This window comes from Brassica rapa, chromosome A02 (assembly GCF_000309985.2).
Source record: "Brassica rapa cultivar Chiifu-401-42 chromosome A02, CAAS_Brap_v3.01, whole genome shotgun sequence".
NCBI classification, from domain to species: Eukaryota; Viridiplantae; Streptophyta; class Magnoliopsida; order Brassicales; family Brassicaceae; genus Brassica; species Brassica rapa.
The window spans coordinates 14,472,966-14,493,411 of NC_024796.2; the positions used below are offsets into that span (position 1 = coordinate 14,472,966).

General features: G+C 35.2%; 3 protein-coding genes across 16 annotated transcripts; 2 read left to right on the forward strand and 1 right to left on the reverse strand.

Moving 5' to 3' along the window:
* Window positions 1-642: 642 nt before the first annotated feature.
* Window positions 643-1,659, reverse strand: LOC103853438 (glucan endo-1,3-beta-glucosidase-like; the record flags this gene model as incomplete). Its single annotated transcript, XM_033285210.1, is given in 2 exon segments — window positions 643-1,437; window positions 1,440-1,659. Coding segments are annotated over 2 exon segments (972 nt in total), but the record flags the coding sequence as incomplete, so codon positions are not given.
* Window positions 1,660-2,335: 676 nt separating this feature from the next.
* On the forward strand, window positions 2,336-10,777 carry LOC103853101. 14 transcript variants are annotated; one of them, XM_018656791.2, is made up of 21 exons: window positions 2,336-2,974; window positions 3,661-5,277; window positions 5,903-5,988; window positions 6,066-6,407; window positions 6,481-6,564; window positions 6,656-6,752; window positions 6,903-6,976; window positions 7,142-7,199; window positions 7,412-7,541; window positions 7,644-7,774; window positions 7,839-8,060; window positions 8,139-8,386; window positions 8,481-8,684; window positions 8,795-8,995; window positions 9,079-9,132; window positions 9,210-9,275; window positions 9,350-9,481; window positions 9,564-9,617; window positions 9,706-9,765; window positions 9,860-10,285; window positions 10,367-10,736. In XM_018656791.2, the coding sequence occupies exons 2-20, from the start codon at window positions 4,134-4,136 to the stop codon at window positions 10,271-10,273; spliced, it is 3,801 nt and encodes a 1,266-aa protein (XP_018512307.1). In that variant the 5' UTR covers window positions 2,336-2,974; window positions 3,661-4,133; the 3' UTR covers window positions 10,274-10,285; window positions 10,367-10,736. The 14 variants fall into 14 exon arrangements, 11 of the variants coding, with proteins under 11 accessions (XP_018512307.1, XP_033140003.1, XP_009128265.1 ...); XM_009130017.3 differs by having other exon boundaries at window positions 2,340-2,974; window positions 9,860-10,249; window positions 10,360-10,777; XM_033284112.1 differs by having other exon boundaries at window positions 2,338-2,974; window positions 6,656-6,976; window positions 9,860-10,249; window positions 10,357-10,777.
* Window positions 10,778-11,028: 251 nt separating this feature from the next.
* Window positions 11,029-16,606, forward strand: LOC103853102. The gene has a single exon (XM_033284171.1). The coding sequence runs from the start codon at window positions 16,157-16,159 to the stop codon at window positions 16,391-16,393; it is 237 nt and encodes a 78-aa protein (XP_033140062.1). The 5' UTR covers window positions 11,029-16,156; the 3' UTR covers window positions 16,394-16,606.
* The last annotated feature ends 3,840 nt before the right edge of the window (window positions 16,607-20,446 follow it).

The following is a 20,446-nucleotide window of genomic DNA, read 5'->3' on the forward strand; positions in this document are numbered from 1 at the left end:
CGCAAACAAGGGCCTAATGCTGAAGTTTTACTGCATCTTAGGAGGTAAAGCAAGTTAAGAAACACCGAAGACTGAGACCAGCCAGCAGGAGGAGGAGGTACATTGGAACGCTCCCACACCTCTTTTGCTGTTTTACAGTGAAACAGAACATGGCAAATAGTTTCTGAGCTCTGTTCACACACCGAGCAGGTAGGATCAAGGTGAATTCCCCTCGTAACTAGTCTGGATTTAACAGCAAGAGCACCTGAGTTAACCCGCCATAAGAATACACCCATTTTAAACTCATTATAAATTAAATCACTCCATATCAGTTTTCAAATTATTGATTGAATACACCCCTGCATATGTTAGTGTAATAGTGTGTCTTTTTATTTTGGTTTTGATGAATTATGTAATGAAGCAACATAGAAAATATGCGTTGGTAAATATATATATATTTTAAAATATGATAATATTGGTATGTATTTTCATTTATAGTTACTAAGTTTTGAATGTTTTGATTAATTTGCATTATTTTCAGTAATCTTACCCTGACCATTTTATTTTCATAAATCACCAAAAGAAAATGTAGTTACAAGAAGCAAATGCACAAATAAATGTTCTAAACCAAAGTGCTTAAACAAATACTACTAAGTAGTAACTATCAATACTGTTAAATTATTATCAACATGCTAGTTTTTAAAAATCAAGCGGGACAAAAGAGAGTGTAGACTGGAGTCATATCAGGTGAAAACATCCCGAAGCTCTCCTCCACCGGACCTTGCTTCTGATTCTCTCTAAACATCTCAAACAAAAACACATCCACCGCAGTCTCCGGTCGACGAGGCGTCCGCATCCGCGTAGCTCCTCCACATGTCAAGAGCCCCAAGTTATACGCCCTCGCGTTATCAACACTCGTGTACGGTGGATTCCCTTCCGTAGGCCACCCAGATTCCGCCACCGTCACCACCACATTCCTTGCATTGATCTTCTCCAAAGCCGCGTTGAATCCATCAACCATCGCCACAAACATGTTGCTGTACTTCAAATCTCCGTCGATCACTACAGGAGTGTTTGATTTGAAAACCGCGTAATCGAGAGATATATCCTTCGGATCCGACGCGTACGCGAAGTACGGGTATATATTCGCCATGAGAGGCGAGTTCGTCTGGGAGAGGATCGATGAGATCTCCGTCATGATCTCGGTCAGATCCGGGAGGAAACTCGCAGCGGAAGGAGGATACGAGTTCTCCAAAGCGCTCATCGCTACAACCGTCGTGACAGCGATTCCTGAGACGCCGGAGTTTGTCAACGCGGTGTTGACGTTCTTGATCGCGGCGGCGACGAATGGAGCGATGTCTCCGGGGAAGACTTCGTTCCCGATCGTGATCCATTTGATGGCGACGTCGTTTTTGTAAGGGAGGATCCATGTGGCGACGAAGTTAGTTGCGGCGGCGGGTCTTGGGCTAGGGATTGGATCTCTTCGTTTCGTGGACCGAACGCGACGGAGAGGCCTGAGCCGCGAAGAGCTTCGAGCATATCGGCGAAGGGCTCGTACATACGGATGGCGTCGATGTTGTTGCTCTTGTATAAAGCTATTGTATCTGCCGGGGATGGGAGGTTGTTGCCGTTGCGGCCGTAACAAACTCCGGTGATGTCCCCTGCAACGCCTACAAAAAGGCGGGAGTAAAATTAAGTTTCGGTTTATTAAGATGAACCAAACCGGTTTTGAATTGAACGGAAATAAACACCAAAGAAAATAGGCGGATGACTAAACCGGATCATATAACCAAAGAAAACCAAATTAAATAACAAACATAAAGAAAAATTTAATTATCTGAAGCCAACGTTTTTCTTTGTTAAAGTATGTAGTATGATTGGGAAATATAGTTTGGTACGATTTTTATATACTCATTACCAGCTGGGCAAATGATTTGGATGAACAAGAAGAGCATCGAGATAACAGCAACTAAACCGGTCGGTTTGGAATCCATTGATGTTTTTTTCTGGTGTGTGTAGGAGATTAGGAAGAATGAATATGATGATCCTTTTAATATTTGTGTGTGAAGATGTTCATGTAAGTTGAATGCGGGATGTATTTAAAGGTAACATTTTAGGAAGCATGCATTAGTACTTAAATGACATTTGATAGTAGATATTTCTAGTATAATCAAGGTTTTGGAGCATGAATTTGAGGCTTGCAGCATTGAAATAAATGAACAGTGACAACTAGTACAATGCACAAGAACATTTTAAGACGTGATCAAATAACCATTTTAATCATATTATGGTTGTACAAGAACATAGTTCACTATTTGTCAGTTTCTGAGAGAGTTTTGCCAATTAAAGCCAGACTGTTACCATAATATTGGAGATCATTATACAGTAGTAATCTACATCTCATAAAAATGTTTAAACAACATTATGAATAACCGAATAAACTAGTGAACTAAAAAAACAACATTATAAATAACTGAATAAACCAAAAAAAAAACATTACAAATAACTGAAATTGCTGCAATACCTAATTATATATATGATTTAATTCAACCACCCAATTTTTTTTTTCAGTCATCTAATTTTTTGGCTAATCAAATGAAAACCAAAGCATTCTGAACATAACAGATTCTAGTTTAATTAATGGGATCTAAGATTCATTTTCATATCAATGCATAGATATGTACCACATCACATGCAATTTATATATACCGTCATCTGAACCAATAAAAATCAAAATTCTTTTTTTTTTTTTTTTAATTCTGTTCTGACTTCTAAGACAGAGCAAATCCAACAGGAATCAAAAACAGTGGTACCGTCAAATCAAACACTACGAAAGCACCAGAAAGTTCAAAGAGAATCCAAAAGAAAATCATATTTGGATATGAATAAACTTCTGGAAAAAGGTCTGACCAATATCTTCATTAACTACCAAAAGAGGGATTAAACAGTAATTAAAAGGGAGGTAAAGACGGAAAAAGCATCATATATCCTAGGGGTGGGCACTTTACCCGATATCCGAAGTGGCACCCGAACCCGATCCGAAAAACCCGAACCGAAATCCGAACCGAAATAGCAAAATACCCGAACGGGTATTGAATTAGGAGAGATTGGATACCCGAACCCGAACGGATAATACCCGAACCCGAGTGGATATCCGAAGATAACCGAACATATGTATAATTAACCTTATATTTATAATTTACATCTCTCATTTTATATAAAATATTTATATTGATATTATGCATACTTTAAGTTCATATGATATACATACAATTACATAAAATATGATTTGCTACTCACTTAAAATGCTTGTCAAGTTTTTATTTTAAAAATTAACAAAAAGTTACATCCAAAATTTAAAAAAAAATAACTAAATTAATGCTTTTTAGTTTTTAAATGTTGTGTCCAAATTTATTAACCATTCAATCTATTAAAAATAAATAATTAGTTAAGTGAAAATTATATTTTTAAATACAAAAAATGTGAGAAAATGAAAATTTTAAGTTTTTATTCAAAATCTAAATATCCGAACCCGATCCGAAATAACCGAATCCGAACTAAAAATATCCGAACCCGACCCGAAGTATAGAAATACCCGAACGGATTCTACACCTCTATACCGAAATACCCGAAAATCCGAAATACCCGATCCGAACCCGAACGGGTACCCGAACGCCCAAGCTTCTGTGAAAGAATATCTCGCGAGTCATCCAACGAGTCAAAACCCACCACGTGTCGAAACAGATGAGGTGCACGAGTGATACCCTACGCCTCACACCTGCCTATCATACTCTCTGAATAAAAAGGCTGAAAAAACCGTTCCTCTGTTTGCCTGCAAATGACGCGAAAATATCTCTGACAAAAATAAAAATTAAAAAAAAAAGAACCGAATCTGGGGGAAAGGATCCGAAAGAACATGAACCCTAGAAATTCGAAGAAACCCTAATCTTAGCCACGCTTTTTATTCATCTTCTTCAATCGTTTCGAATCTGAAACTGGCACGGCGAGAGCTAAGCTAGGGCTAGGTTTGGGCTTCGCGAAATTAGGGTTTTGTTTCTCCCGTTATCTGGGAGGAGGAAATTGACGGCGGATTACGGTTAAGTGTTCCGTTTCATGGGCGGCGCGGGAGTCTACGGTGGTGGTTTGTGTCGGTCATGAACGTTGACCAATGCCAGTGGCCGGAGAAGATGATGTGTATGGGAGTGGACGGAGGTTGTGGTGCTGAAGAGAAGGAGAATGATAAGGGAGTCGATTTGTTAGCTCAGGCTAGCAAACATCTCTCGGAGAGGTCTCCTTATGATGTTCCTGAAGATGGTTTAGCTCTGGGGTTAAGTGTGAGTACTCTGCCTGTTGTGTTAGCTAATTTGTTGAACCAAAAGGATGACAAGAAGCGGCATAAGAAGTCTCACCATGGGACTGAGACTAAGAAGAAGAAGTCTTCTAGGGTAGGGGAGAAGTTGAGAGCTGGGAGTATATGGGTTGAACATGATGACTACTTTAGGCGCTTAGAGGCTCCTGATTTAGAAACTTTGTCAGATTTAGCTTCTCTACGTTCTTTATCTTCTAGAAACTGCTTTTTAGTTCCATCCGCTAGTATTCAACAGAGGGAAACTGATGCGACTGCTAGAAACGAGGATGCTGTTTGTGGAGAAGAAACTAAAGACATTCTTAGTGAAGGGGTAAACGAAGTTGTTGGTCATCAGCCAATGAGTGTTGATAATGTGGGCGATGAGATCTCTTCTGGTGGTTTAGAATGGATTGTAGGTTGTAGAAATAGGATTTTGTTGACATCAGAAAGGCCTTCCAAAAAGCGGAGACGTCTTGGTAGTGATGCTGGTTTGGAGAAATTAGTGGTTGCCGCTCCTTGCAGAGGGAATGCATTGTTATGTGATTTTTGCTGCACTGGTGAGGCCAAGGGATATCATCGCCAGTTGATTGTTTGCACTTCCTGCAAAGCTACAGTTCATAAAAAATGCTATGGTGTGGTTGAGGATACGGATAAGACATGGTTGTGCTCCTGGTGTGAGCTGGAGAATGGTGGTGGTGATAGTGAAAGACCGTGCTCGCTTTGTCCGAAAAAGGGTGGCGTTCTGAAACCTGTTCTCTCGAAAACTGAGAATGGTGGGCCACCGGAGTTTGCTCATCTGTATTGTTCTCTGTGGATGCCTGAGGTGTACATAGAAGACTTGAATAAAATGGAGCCTATCTTGAATTTGCCTGGAATAAAAGAAACTCGCAGGAAATTGTTGTGTAACTTGTGCAAGGTGAAATCTGGTGCTTGCACTCGATGTTGTTATGGTATGTATTGTTTCTTTCTGTGCATCCGGTCTACTTCTGAGCATGGGTAACATTTGAGATTCTTAATGACATGCTCTGTTCTATAGTCTGGGTCTTTTGCTTAAGCTGCTACTTCCTTGGAACAACTTAACAATTGTGCTAAAGATTCTAATACGACAAAGAAATAGGACTACTGGTAGAAAAAGCCTGCAGTTCACCTGAAATTGGGTTTTATATGCCTTTACTGTGCTATGCTCGCAGTTTTAGTCCAGATAACCCAATTGTCTAGATCATTTTTAAGTGGAACATGATTTGTTTGTTGACATTGTTAATAGCAGTGGAGTGTTATAATTTTTTACCAGGCTACCTTGTGATGATTGCATCTCTGATGAAGCAAAACGTTTATATCTTTATATTAATATCTTGTTATGCTTGGTTGCTGTGAAAGTGAAATTTCACCCAGCTTGGACCTAATCAAAATAAATAGGGAAATGTATATGCTCCTATGTTCTTACTTTATTTACTTATCCAAATTTATGGGTGCATCCTACTTTCCACACTTTTCTTTGATTCAAATATTTTGTCTTCGTTCTTTGGTGAGTATCTGATGACTTATTAATTATTTATTACATTTTCTTGATCACAGCAACATGCCGAGCATCTTTCCATCCTATATGTGCAAGGGAGGCAGGGAATAGGCTAGAAATCTGGGGAAAACATGGGTGTGATACTGTAAGTTTCATCACTTACAGAACGGAATCATAGACATTAGTGCTGTTTTTTTCTTTAACAATATAATAAATTTTTAGGTTGAACTGCGAGCTTTCTGCTCGAAGCATTCAGATATTCAAGATAGTGGAAGGCCTATAAACGGCGGAAATATTAATGCAGCTGATCCTCCTGTATGTCATCTTCCAACAGAATCTATAAGAGATCGCCTAAGTAATGATGAGACGGGAGTTGAAGTAGGAGCACAAGGTACAGGTTCTGATATTTCGAGAAACAGTGAGTTGCAAGAACTGGAATCACCGCGTTCAGAATTTGACAGGTCTGCAACAGACATTGTTGAATCAGGGATGACTGAGAGGAGAACTGATAATGAAAAAAAAACTCGATCCGAGTCTCTTAGTTTTGTACTGATTCTGAAAAAGGTGTGTAATAGCTACTAACTTAGATTATCTGTACCGGTTGACTCTCTTGCTCATTGATTAAACATTTTTTCAGTTGATCAGCCTGGGGAAAGTAGATGTGAAGGATGTGGCTGCAGAGATTGGGGTCAATCCTGATGCTTTGAATGCCAAACTTATGGTAACGCGTAATACTTCTCATATACCTGCTTAAAACGTCTGTGTTCTCATTGTGGCTTTCTGTATATTGATTTCAAATTTTTGCGTTACAGGACGGAGACTTGTTACCTGATTTACTAGGCAAGATAGTTAAATGGCTTAGCCAGCATGCACACATGGGTACTAGGGACAAATGCGGAAATATTAAAAGTACGAACACTACTAAATCTGAGCGTCGGGTAGCTAACTCTACTGAAGGCATTGTGATGTTAGATTCTGACATAGTAGATCCTGGTGTCTTTTCTTTGGAGCGAGCCTCTGCTGAAATTTGTACTGGTATTGGTTTTGTGGTTGATGAAGCTAAAGCTAATAATCCAGTTTTGAAAAAAGAAATCAGTGGGAATTTTCCATCTGATCATTCTCCAGAAGAACAGGTAATCTCACATGGTTAGCATACACAAATAGTTGCTACTTATTAATTATCAAAGACTGGTTAGTTATGTTACCAAAATTGAAACGTAGCTGCTTCGGTATTATTTTTTATGCGCAAGTATCTCCTGATGAGATTCTGGACGTTGTGCCTTGTTTCGTATATACAGAAACCAGTAGTGCTTGATCAGGAGTTTCGTCTTGGAAAAAATACAGTTCATCTTTCTGGTATGTTCTTCTATCTTTTCATTATATCTTCGTGCATATTCCATGTATCTATCCTCCGTATTTGCATCCTTCATGCAGTATTTTATTCATTTGTTATACATAGTTGCGTGGAATCATTTCTATTGAAGATACCTCTTCATGGTTTAATGTTTATCACGCTTAATGGATAATCACAGTTCGCTGCTGCTTATCTATTTTAATTTGTCGCATAGATAATCACGGAGAAAAATCAAATCCCAGCTCGTCTGGACTAATGGTGGAGAATGCCTTTTCCGTGGGGCCAAATAGTTCTCAAAACCGGGGAATTTTGAACGATCCAAGTCCTATGATCTTGGATCTCCTGTAAGCTCTAAAAACATTTGGGTTACAGCCTCTGTTCTTCTCCTGGCTTTACAAATATTCTACCCACTAAATCCTTTTTTTTTTTTATCTATGATGATTCAGTGATCATGAAGCATATCCTGGTTTCAATCCTCATCCTTATATTCACAAAGAATTGTCAGAGATGGGCAAGGGAAAGACCGTGAAAAGCAGCACGGATTCTTATGTGGATAGGATGACATCCGAACCGGATGGTAGAGACTCTATGCTTTATGCCACAGATTTTAGGACTTTTGGTAACATTATAACATTTGGCAGGCTCTGAAGAAGGAACCAAACATCTGCAGGACGCTGGCGATCATACTACCTGTTGTAATTCCCAAAGTCAGAGAGCAGGGTGCGGAGACACATTTTGTCGGTTAGCTAAAGCTAGGAAATTGGGCATACTGGATATGTCTCCTAAAGATGAAGTGGAAGGAGAACTTCTATATTATCAACTTCAGTTACTTGGCACCGGAGTTTCAAGAAAACAACTATCGGGTGATTTTTTAGCCCATTGTTTTATGCACTGTATAATAATTTATGTTATATTATTCTAAAGTTAATCCCTTTTCTCAGACGATCTAGCCTACGCAGTTACCAAAAAGCTACCCCTGGAGATTGATGAACAGCATGGACGAATATGGGATGATGTTCTGGTCAACAAATATTTCCATGATGTCAGGGAAGCAAGAAAGCAAGGTAGGAAAGAGAAAAGACACAAAGAAGCCCAGGCTGTTCTAGCAGCTGCTACTCAAGCAGCAGCAACATCTTCTCGGAATACATCGCTCAGGAAAGATATGGCAGAAGAACCAGCTCAACAAGAAGTAGTTGCTTTATTTTGCTTTTTTACTGGATGTATGTATGTTATCTATGCCATAATTCTAATCTTTATCTTCTTGCTGGTTATAAATTGGACAGATGAGTACGCATAGACGTGGCAGCGCCCACCTAGTGCCACAGACAAAGGAAACACTTTTAAAGGTGCCTGTTTCCGGTCCACCATCTGAGAAGCGTTCTGATCAGCGTACACGAGAATTTTCATTAGAGAATCCACGAAGTTGTGACATCTGCAGACGCTCTGAAACTATATGGAACCTGATTGTGGTGTGCTCTAGTTGCAAGGTGATACGAAATTTCCTTAATTATTTTCTAATGTTTAACTGATGAAAGAATTGTGTTTTCTTAGACATCTTTAATGCACGGTATGATATCTTATCAGCCTCCAATTACAGGTTGCTGTTCACATGGATTGCTACAAATGTGCTAAAGAATCTACTGGTCCTTGGTACTGTGAACTATGTGCGGAATCTACTGGTTCTTTCAATTTTTGGGAAAAACCGTATTCTACTACAGAGTGTGCTTTATGTGGAGGCACAACTGGGGCTTTTAGGAAAGCCACAGATGGCCAGTGGGTTCATGCATTTTGTGCTGAGGTAAAGTTTCCTTGTGCATCAGTATGTGAATTACTATTTCAAGTAATGAACATTGCAAATACTTTTTATTTAATTTCTTGCAGTGGTCTCTTGAATCAACCTTCAGAAGGGGTCAAATAAATCCTGTGCAGGGAATGGTGGGTTTATATTACTGTAATACAGAATCATTATCATGTTTAAGAATGCTAAAGCTTAATAGATGATGCTTTGTTAGGAATCTCTGGCTAAGAACACCAACACTTGTTGTGTATGCCAACGGATATATGGTGCATGCATTAAGGTACGGAGTACTGACCCTTCCTTACTTAAGTATATGGGCAAAGATTGATCAAAAGCTTATTTGTCATTTTACAGTGTAGTTATGGTAACTGCCAGACGACATTTCACCCCACCTGTGCCAGAAGTGCTCGCTTTCATATGACTGGTGGTGGAAAACTTCCGCATAAGGCTTACTGTGAGAAACACAGCTTGGAGCAGAAGGCAAAGGTCTTATTCGTCATCTCTTTACTTATTTTCATAATGTCCCACTTTCTTCACAAGGTTACTTATATGTTTTGACTGTTGGCAGGCTAAATCTCAGAAACATGAGGCAGCGGAACAGAAAAGTCTCAAACATTATAGGGTATTAGTTCTTAGCAAAGGAAAAAAAATGGCTTTTCCATTTACAAATTATTTTTAATTCCTGGAAAATTTTGCTATTTCTCTTCCAGGTTGAACTTGAGAGGTTACGCCTTCTGTGTGAGCGTATAGTCAAGAGGGAGAAGCTAAAAGTAAGTTTTAATACCTAAACCTTGGATTTTTCTTCCATTGAAACAAATAAATATATAAATGGGCACTTGACGTCTTACTGGTGTATATTTGCAGCGAGAGCTGGCTGTTTCCTCGCATGAGATACTTGCTGCCAGAAGGGATCACGCTGCACGTAATCCATCTTCTCCTCCTGAAGTTTCATCGGACTCTGCTACAACGTCAATTAAAGGTTATCCAGATAGTAATATATCTGGCAGTGAAGCAATACAGAGGTCAGATGATATCACCATCGACAGCACTGCCTCTGTTAAGCAGCGGCGAGGCAAAGGTCTCGTTTTAATAGACACTGATCAGAAAACAGACGATAGTGCTACTTCCAGGGGTCGGTTTACTCGTAATCCAACCGAAAGCCAATTATTTTCTGTGAAAACCGTTCCACGCAAACATTGTATAGTCTCGCCAAGTGTTTCAGAGGAAGGAGATGAAGAATCAGAGACCAAGAAGGTGAGAAGAATCTTTTTGTCCTAAGTTGCATGCATTGTAAGTTTCATGACCTCTTTCTGCTCATTCATGACATCTTATACATGTTTTGTCTTGATAACTGATAATAGCAGCATGTAGAAACATTTGCGAAGGAGCTTGTGATGACATCGGATGAAGCTTCTTTCAAGAACCGGCGGCTCCCAAAGGGATACTTTTATGTTCCTGTTGATTGTCTGCAAGAAGACAAGCCAGATTCATCTGATAAGCCAATCAACCAAACTGTGCCTTATGGTGAGTGTGAGATTTGAGAGGGGAAAAAAAGGCTCATTTTAGATTCAGGGTAGTGAGAAAAAAGAGCTCCCCCTGTGACCTCATAAAAAGGAACAGTCACTTCATTCTGTTTGTATACAGTAGCTTAAGCAATAGGGGTAGAGCAGAAGTGTAAATATTCATCAATTGTGTCTAAAATTTCTTTAGTTAATATTCAACCTTTTTATTCACACTTTTATTGCTCAGTTTGACTCGAGTAGAAGAGAGACAATTAATATATAACAACAAAAGAAGCCACGCAAATGTTATCTTCACTTCTTTGATATTTGTATATACGTGTATGACAAGCCACTCGATCTTATGGCGACTACTCTATGTATGTGTGCCTTTTAACTGAATCTATATATGGTTGAACTGAAGATATTAAAAGCTGAAAGAAAATTAAATGTTTCATATAATCATATAATGAATATGATGAATATAACGTTTCAACAAAAAATGAATTTTATGTGACCATGTTGTACAATGCATCTCTTAGATGGTGCGACTCTTGCTTATCAAAGCGAGTAACCTGAAACAAAGTACAAACTATACCAAACTAAATTACATTAGCCGTGTTCTTTTGATAGCCGCTCCTAACTAGCGGTAGCGGCAAAGAATTCAACGTCACAAAGACAAGATGAACAATTTTGTCAGTGATTTTGATTATCACAGCTTGCCGCAGCGGCTGAAAAAGGTGATGCGACTGTCGCCTATATTTACAGCGTCCAATTTCGTTATCGCGTCTTGCCGCTGCGTCTCAGTTTTGTGTATCAGAAATTTCAGTAGCGGCCATTTTAGTCTTCGGTTCCGTCAAGTTCGGCTCCGTCGTAGTCTGTTTTTTCTGACGCTGACGCTGCGATCAGCGTTCATGAAAAGAACAGAGCTATTAAGTTCAGGTTCAGTATATAAATCTTCTATAATCAACATTTCGAAAAAGTCGAATTAAAAGTGGATCAAACACCGATGCACCAGTTGGAAGGCAAAAATTCGTATGTTTTAGTGCATTTAGTTTTTGAAGAGTTAGTTTTTGAATTTGAAGGACAAAAGAATGGCATAGTTTTGAATTTCACGAGTAATTAGATGTTCAAAGAAGGCTTAGCAAGGTTGGCCGTTCTCGGTTCGGTTCAGATTTTTGCTTTTTTTTATTTCGGGGTTTCTGAAGTTAAAATTTTTAGTTTCATTCGGGTATTTATACATTTTGGTTCGGATTCGGTTAGGATCTTCGAGGGTTTGGTCCAGGTTTACATAAACCGTTAAAATTATTTTTAAAGTTTGAAATTAACATATACTTTAAATTTTAAGACGGGTTTGATTCAAGCAGCTCTCATTACCTTAGTTGCTTGGCAGTGGATAGGCGAATTGGAGGTTTGGGTTAAAAATCTAAAAATAAAAATAATATATAACATATAATTTTAATAATTTATGCTAGAATACCTAAATTTCACATAAAAATTGGTTTGAATTGAATATTTGGATGAAGAACCAATAGACATTTCAAATATTTTTGGTGTTATGAGTATTATGTAGTTATTTCAAAAAATATTTACTTGGGCAACTTAAAAATATTTTATATATTTGAATATTTTTTTGATATTAAATCTAAAATTAATTAATATATTTAAGTACATAAATCTGATTCGGATATATTCACAATACCTAAAATTCAGTTCGTATTGGATATGGTTCACTTCTCTAGATAACTCGTTCGAGTATTTAGCCAGATTTAATTTGTTTAGTATTATTCTTAGGATCGGATTTGGTCCGGTTCTTCTAATTCAGGTCTATGCCCAACACTGCTTATCAGTTAGCTGTTCAGATTTTTTTTTTGTATTATCATTGCGTATTTCTTATCTTAATTAATGTAATTTTAAAATATCTAATGCTACATTTCTTTTTAGTAATTATTAATATGTTGAAACTTTATCACCGAATGGAGCTTATATAAAGAGCAAAGCAGGAGTGCAGGACATGCATCAAACCCAAAAAAAACATGCATGGAGCGCATCACGTAACACCAATTACACAAGTTTCTAACATATGAAATGGTATAGTTCAGTTAAAACTGGATAGTTTTATGCAAAACTTGCCAAAACACAAAATCACCCTACCAACATTTATGATTAAAAAAAACATTTATGATTTTTCTCAAAAGAGAAAAGAAAAACATTATGATTTCATACGTATCTCAAAATCAATCTCAAAATTCAAGATGCTGGGCATACTATATTTTTATCAACATAGAGTTATTATTATATATATACACATATAATAACATAAACATATACAACACTTCTCATAGGAATACCAGTTCCTATATAGAAATATATATATACATAAATGCATTAGTTAAATGTTGCAAACAAATAAAAATAAAATATTAAAATTACAATATATACACACTCCACCCGTGTTACAAAAAAAAGAAAAGAAAAACACACTCCACCCACATCCTACATACCTTAAGAAATATGAGATGCAAAATCAAAATTAGATATAAGTTACAAAAAAACGTCAATATTATTTAAACATGATAGTAGGGTTTAGCAGTGAACCTTCGTCTCTTTCAATGATATCAACCTCTTTCAATTATAGAAATAGAAATAGAAAATAGGGTTTAGTCAAGTAACCTTCAAATACATGAGTATATATAAAACTGATTTCAGAACTCAGTTAAACATTTTGTCATTACATTAACTTAAAATAAATTTAAAGTTATCTTTTGCCCGGCGCTTGCAGTTGATTAAATCACTTGTGTATAGCATTGTTAATTTCTGGAGCTCAGCATTTATCCTCCCAATGACTGGTCTTGATACTATTGAAAGTCTTTTGTAGCGCTTTCTTATGGTCTGGATCACCTCCCTAATCAAACCCATAAAACGAAGGTTGTGTGGGAGGATTTGTGTTACCTAAAAACTGAAGGAGGCCTTGGACTGCATAGCTAGGCTTCGTGAGTCAACTAGAGTTTTTACTCTCTCCCTGATATGGAGGATATTTACTTCGACATGTTCTTTCAGGGTATTTTGGGTTCAACATTATCTTTTGAGGCATAGTTCGTTTTGGGATGCTAAAAAGGATACAGAGGGATCTTAGATTTGGAAGAAGCTTTTAAAGTTGAGACACATAGCATACCCTTTCTTCAATGTTCAGCTTGGAAATGGGCAAAATACTTTTTTTTTGGTTTGATGATTGGCTGAAAATGGGTAAACTCTTTGATATTAAAGGAGTCATGGGCCCATGCTACCTCGGTGTAGCAAGGAATGCGAGGGTATGTGAAGCTGTAATGCTTGATCAGTGGTCAATTAGAGGACACATAAGTCACCATTTTCAGGAACTACATGCCAAGATACAAGCAATACCCGCTCCAAGCGCCCAGCAGAGCGATGATATAATTCTTTGGAGACACTCTCCAGATATTTATAAGCCATACTTCTCAATTACTAACACTTGGGAGCAGGTCAGAAGTAAACGGGAAGATGTGCCTTGGAGTAGTAGTATATGGTTTCCGCAGGGTGTTCCTCGGTTTTCTTTCATAGTTTGGCTGGCTGTCATTATAGTGATGACAAATGGCTACAAAAGAAGTTGTAATGTTTTTCAATTAATTTAATATACAGGGGATTGGTGTAGTACTAAAGTTGTTCTGCATAATTATATCAACATAAAAAGTTGATCTAAAAAAAACATATCTTCTCTAACGTAACCATAACTTATCATATGACACACGATTGCACTATGCCACTGAACACGTTGTGTATAGATAAGTTCAACTAGCACTATGATTAAAGGTGATCCCATATCAGACATCTAGAAACTTTATGCTAATTAATTAATATTAATAGCACATCAATCAGATATTAAGTAGTTTTAACTTGTATCAAATTCTTCATACAAACTATACATATATCGATTTGGAATGATAATTAGCATATCAATCAAATATTAAGTGTTGGGATTTATTAAATCCAAATCCAACTCTTTATTGTTTGATCAGTAAGATATTGTTTACTTTGTGCCTTAAACAATCCCGTATGGTTTTACTTTTGGATTTTTTTCCATAAGGTTTCATTCTAATTAGAGTTAGACATCTTTTTATATATTAGACTTTACTTTGTCTAATTTCCAATGTGGAACTTTGTTTGATATTTCACATTCTCCTCCTCAAACTAAGGAGCACACTCATCTCGTGTGTTTCTTTTCTTTGAGAATGTGTCTCCCACAACATCTCGGTCCTTTGAGAATGTCACTAAAGGTTCCATGATCTTGATTTGTTTATGCCGAACCTCCCTTTCCCTTACTTGAAGGGTATTTTGGTCTTCTTGCAGATTTTCGTCAACCTGGTTCTGATACCAACTAATTAAATACATGTCCAACTCTATATTGTTTGTTTAGTACGATATTGTCCACTTTGGGCCTTAGGTAAACCCGCATGGTTTTACTTTTGGTTTTCATTCCAAAAAGCCTCGTACTAATAGAGTTGGACATCTCTTTATATATTAGACTTTTCTTTGTCTAACTTTGAAACCTTGAATGGTTTTTACATATTTTAGTTGTTGTTTAATATGTCTAATATTTTGAACAAAATATCTTAGTGAAAGAAAGATAAAAGACCTCTTAACATTTTGAACAAAATATCACAAAAATATAATATTAACTTTGAAAAAAAAATTCACTCAAATTTAAAAATTACAAATAATGTGTATAGAAAATTTATAAATATTTTTAAAGTTTTAAGTATATTTAATTTAAGGAGGGAAGCCCACAAATTGTTAAACCAGTTCTAGAAGTCGTCAAATAAGAGTCGACTTTGCTTGGGTTGTTGTGCCGTTCGCAGGTCCCACCGACATGTGGCAGCCTGCGATTAGTTTGTATTTAATTTGATTTTTTTTTAAATCGGATAAAAATCATATACTGAAAACTTATCTTCTTGTCGTTGTATATGACTTTTAGTTTAAAAAAAAAAAATTATCTTCTTCATTTCTTTGGTTATATTGTGGTTAGGGTCGATTTGATTGTCATTTTGTAGTAGCTTAAGAATTTATAAATAACACTATAAACTGTTTAAAATAATAATCAATCAAACGAGTAATAATGGATAGTCTGAGTAATTATGTTCGACTTTTATCCAGTAAAAGTTATCTTTTTTTTGTAAAAAGCAGTAAAAGTTATCTTAGTCTTTTTCTTTTGTGTTCAACTAGTTTTTTTTTTTTTTTTTTAAACTTGTGTTCAACTAGTTATCTTAATCTAAAAGGATACTTTTACGGTTTTACCCAAAATTTTGGGTAATTCTCGTCATGAAAATGTCGGGATACATGCCTAGGCGTAGTACTTACTGCTTGGATCGGCAAACGCTAAACTCCTACAAACTTCGTTGATATAAAGCGCAAAGAAATATACATACAGAAAAGCAGATATATATAGCGTATACGATATGATATATTGAGGGCAAACAAACCCAATCAGTAAAATGGACCCCATCAGTTTATCTATAAATAACGTCCCAAACCTCTCCCCTGAAAATTCAACAACACTCATCTTTACCAAAATACAACAACTTTTGTTTTTATTTCCACGTCTTGAGATAACATAATTTTCGGTTCGTTTTTTCCTAACCGCTAAAAGATGTCGCTAGCTATCGCGGAGGTTTACACGGTGAAGAAGTTTCACACAGAGAGTATGAAGAAACCGGCCAAAGCAACGGTTACCGGCGAGGGAGATGGAAAGATCATCGGAGGTGGGCTCCGGGAGGTAATGAAAACGCCGGTGAAACAGAATGGAACTAGAAATTTCGGACGGTGGTTTGTTGGGAAGCCAAAGAAAAGCTCGGCTAAAGTTTCGGATCCCACGACGATTGAGTGAAAGAAGAAAAAACGTGTTCTCTTGTTTTTCTTTTATTTTTCTTTCTTTCTTTCTTTCTTTCTTTCTTTCTTCATTTTGTTTTATTTTCATGTGTCTTTTTCATTTTATTGTGTGATTGTAATTTTTTAAATAGTTTGTAAACTTTGTAAAATATATATGAACAAGCAACACTATAGAATGGAACTTTTGGGAAACGTCCTGAATTTTCCTCAATACCATAGCAAGTTGATGAGTTTTATGCCAATCCAAACTAAACATGTGTGCTAGAAAATGCCATTTATGTTGTTTCAACAATATTAAGTATGCGCGAGATAAACATTATATATAAAAATTATTTTATTTATTATATATTTTTATATATTATAAGATAATAAATATATATTGAATAATTAAAAGTTAATAACTACTATATATATAATTAAATTGATGTGAACATATAAATTAATTCTATTAATCCAAACAACAATTTTTTTATTTGATATGCAATTAAATTTAAATAATATTAGCATACATAGTATATTTTTAATATTAATGTCTATTAAATGATGTTTTCTACTCATATAGTTTTTTTGATCATTTGTATCTTTTATAGAAAAAATTTTAAATTACTGATAACAAAATTTTCATTGTGGGATTAATAGTGTTAGTAATTATATTTAAAAAAAAATTGTCAATGTTCGTTCAAAGCTTTTATCAAAAAAAAGTTGTTCAAAGTAAATTTTAAAATTAAAATATTTATGTATTTTATATGGTATATGGTATATATATATATATATATTTAATCTTAATAATTAATTAGATTAAGCTTTTTACTTATATGCTTTTGTAATCATTTGTATTTTGTCATAACTAAAATTATAAACCATGGATCACAAAATTTAAATATGTGACTTTTAACAGTTTTAATAATTTATAGTCGTTTTGAAAAATTCAAAATATAACATATACATAAAAATCTAAAATTTTATTATATGGTTAGTATGATTATTTAATTTATTTTAATAGTTTAAAATTAAACAAATTGAATAGAAGATACACTAATTTTTATCAAATCTTTATTATTCAAAATCACTAGGAGTTAACCCGCGCTACGCGTAGGGCTATTTTGATTTCAAATGTTAACTATATAGTTATTTTTGGATGTTGTATTCTGAACAACAACAAAATTCCGAATTGTATGTTTGTGTGAATACATATTTCCATGGAAAAAAACAGAAAACTATACATTTTTCAGATACATGTTTGATATAGTTTTTCATTTCTTATATTGTATATTTACTTATTATTTATTTTTCTTATATTGTAGGGCAATTCTTTCAAATAGATCTTTTAAGTTTTTGTCACAAAATAGCCTTCAATAAGTAAAATGACCAAAATAGTCTCTTTTATTTTGAAAATTTTAATTTTAGTTTTTTATTTTTTAAAATTTGAAACCCTATCCTCAAAACTTCATCCCTTAACTCTAAACCATAAGACTTATTTTGGTCATTTTTGTCATGTATAGCTATTTTTGTAACAAAAAGTTAAAAGTTGCTATCCTAGAAAATTTCTATATATTGTATATTTATTTATTCTAATTTTCTTGCTTTTATATAAATTATATACTATTAAAGCAAATCCCTCTTTGGATTATGCCCATTTCTTTTCAATATATTTACAACAAAATGCTACTGTTCTTTTTTCTTCTTTTTTTTTTTTAATGAAAATCGTCTACATTTTTTGATCAATCAGAAGCAACTATTTTATAGTCTAATTACAGCAACATTAAAACCAAAAGGTCCAAAACATATTCAATCCAATCACAACTACTTTTAAGGCCAATCTCATAACACCCATTTCAGATATAACATAAACCTGCTGAATATTTACCCAATTGATTCTTTGTTAATAATCAAATTCAATATCCTAAAATTAAAGGTTTGTGGGTTAAAACTCAGAACAAACCCTATATCCTAATACCATAAAATTCAAAATTTTTGTTTATGAATTTTAAAATATAGTATTTACATTGTACTACCAGCATAATGAAACCACCAATTTAAATATCAATTTTGAACTAAAGTTAGCATTAGCATTATGCTCTACATTATCCAATCAATAATTGTTAGAAAAATATTTAGAGAAACATTTATTAAATGCTAACGCTTTCCAAATGCTCTCTTGCCAATGCTCTTATATGAAGCTTTTAGAAGAGCATTTGAATTTAAAATTTATAAAATTAATAAAAATATATAATTAATTAATTTATTTTATTTAATAATATCCTAAAATTATTTTTATATCCAGAAAATAAAATTTTGATTTCTAAAATTAATTTACAATAAAAATATATTTATAAAAAATAGTATTTCACATTTAAAATATAATTTATTTTATTTTAAATTTGAAAAATTATTTTTAAGAAATAGATATTTTAATTATGAAATTTAATTTAAAATAATATTTTTTGATAAAAACATATTTTTAAAATTATTAAATAAATAAATTAATTATATAACCGCTGCTCTACATCTGATGAAAGGAAGGAAGTCGACTACGGTATGGAGGAAATAGTTGAGTAAATTGATAGAGCAGGCCAATCAAAGCAATCATCTGCCGCTTTCGTAAGTCAATTCCTCAGCTACGGCTATTATTGAATTTCATTTATTGGGCTTTCGGATAGAACAGTTTTCCTTGACTTTGAACCATAAGGTGGTCGGTGTAACAATAATGACATTTGTTGATAGAGGGCGAAGAAACTCATTAATTCATTGATGAGGGCCCCTCATTCAAATGTTATGCATTGTGCTTCCAAAAAAACATGCTTTTTTGGAGAGAGATATTATTTCACCTTCGTCAATCGAGTCACATGTATCTAACATATTCATATCTAATGATTTTCCACAAAGTGGTTTTCTTCAATCAGAATACAAATAAGATCAAAAATGCCATCATTGGGGCAAACAATGCAATAGCTTCGGTTAGAGCAAAGCCCAAAATGGCATAACCAAATGATTGTTTAGCCAATGATGGATTTCGCGCTACAGAATGGATTTTCGTTCACTTTGTTCTCTCTCCCCTTCTCCCGTTAGCTTGTTCCCCTCTTCCCTTCCCAACTTTCCCAGCCCTTCCTCCAAGAGGAGTTACGCCTTTTCCGTAAATGGAGAGAGCGAGCAATTAGAACAATGATCACACAACACTTCCGTGTAACACTAGTCACACAAAGACTTTTGGTGGTCTTATTGACGCATACCACGGTGGGGTTTGCGACTGGGGTGAAGTCGTAACAAGTGGGTGAATCTATATGCTTCTGGGAGTGAAACGAGGTGTTGCACAGTCTGGTATGTTCCTTCTAGTCTCGTTTGGTTTCGAAAGCCTCCCTCTCCCTGTCTCTTACTCTTTGAAAGCTGTCAACGAACTAGCGGGTTGATGGATCATTACCCTGATGATATAATAGAAAAGCTTTTTCTATTTCACAGAATGAGGCGAGATAACAAAAAAAAATAGAAATTTGAATAACCGTACATGATTTTTTGTGCGACTTGAAACAGCTTTATTTGCACTGTTCCCTTCTTTATCGAATAGGGGTTCCTCCGTCACTTCAAATTTTACTAGGGATGAGAACCTGAGAACGCTCTCCACTAAGAATCCCATATGATATGCAGATTAAAGCTCCCGTTTCAGATGCTGAAGGCTTGCTGAGACCTCTTCTCTTTTCAGTTGTCATATTCCCAATTAGGAAGTGGAACAACTTCTTTTTCCTAACTCCTATGAGATTTATTCAACTTCCTTGTATTCTCCACTACTTTATGTATCCAAATACAACTTCTCACATCGCGATTCATCTTGATTTGATTAGAATGACGAAAAAGTTGTCATATTCCCAAACAAGAATTCTGGAATCACCTGATTTGAAAGTGAGATAACTTCTTCATCCTAACTTCTATGAGATTTATTAAACTTCCTAGTGATTCTCCACTACTTTATGTATCCAAATACAGCCTATAACATCACGATTCATACTGGATTGATTAGAGTGACGAAGAAGTTGTCATATTCCCAAACAAGAAATCT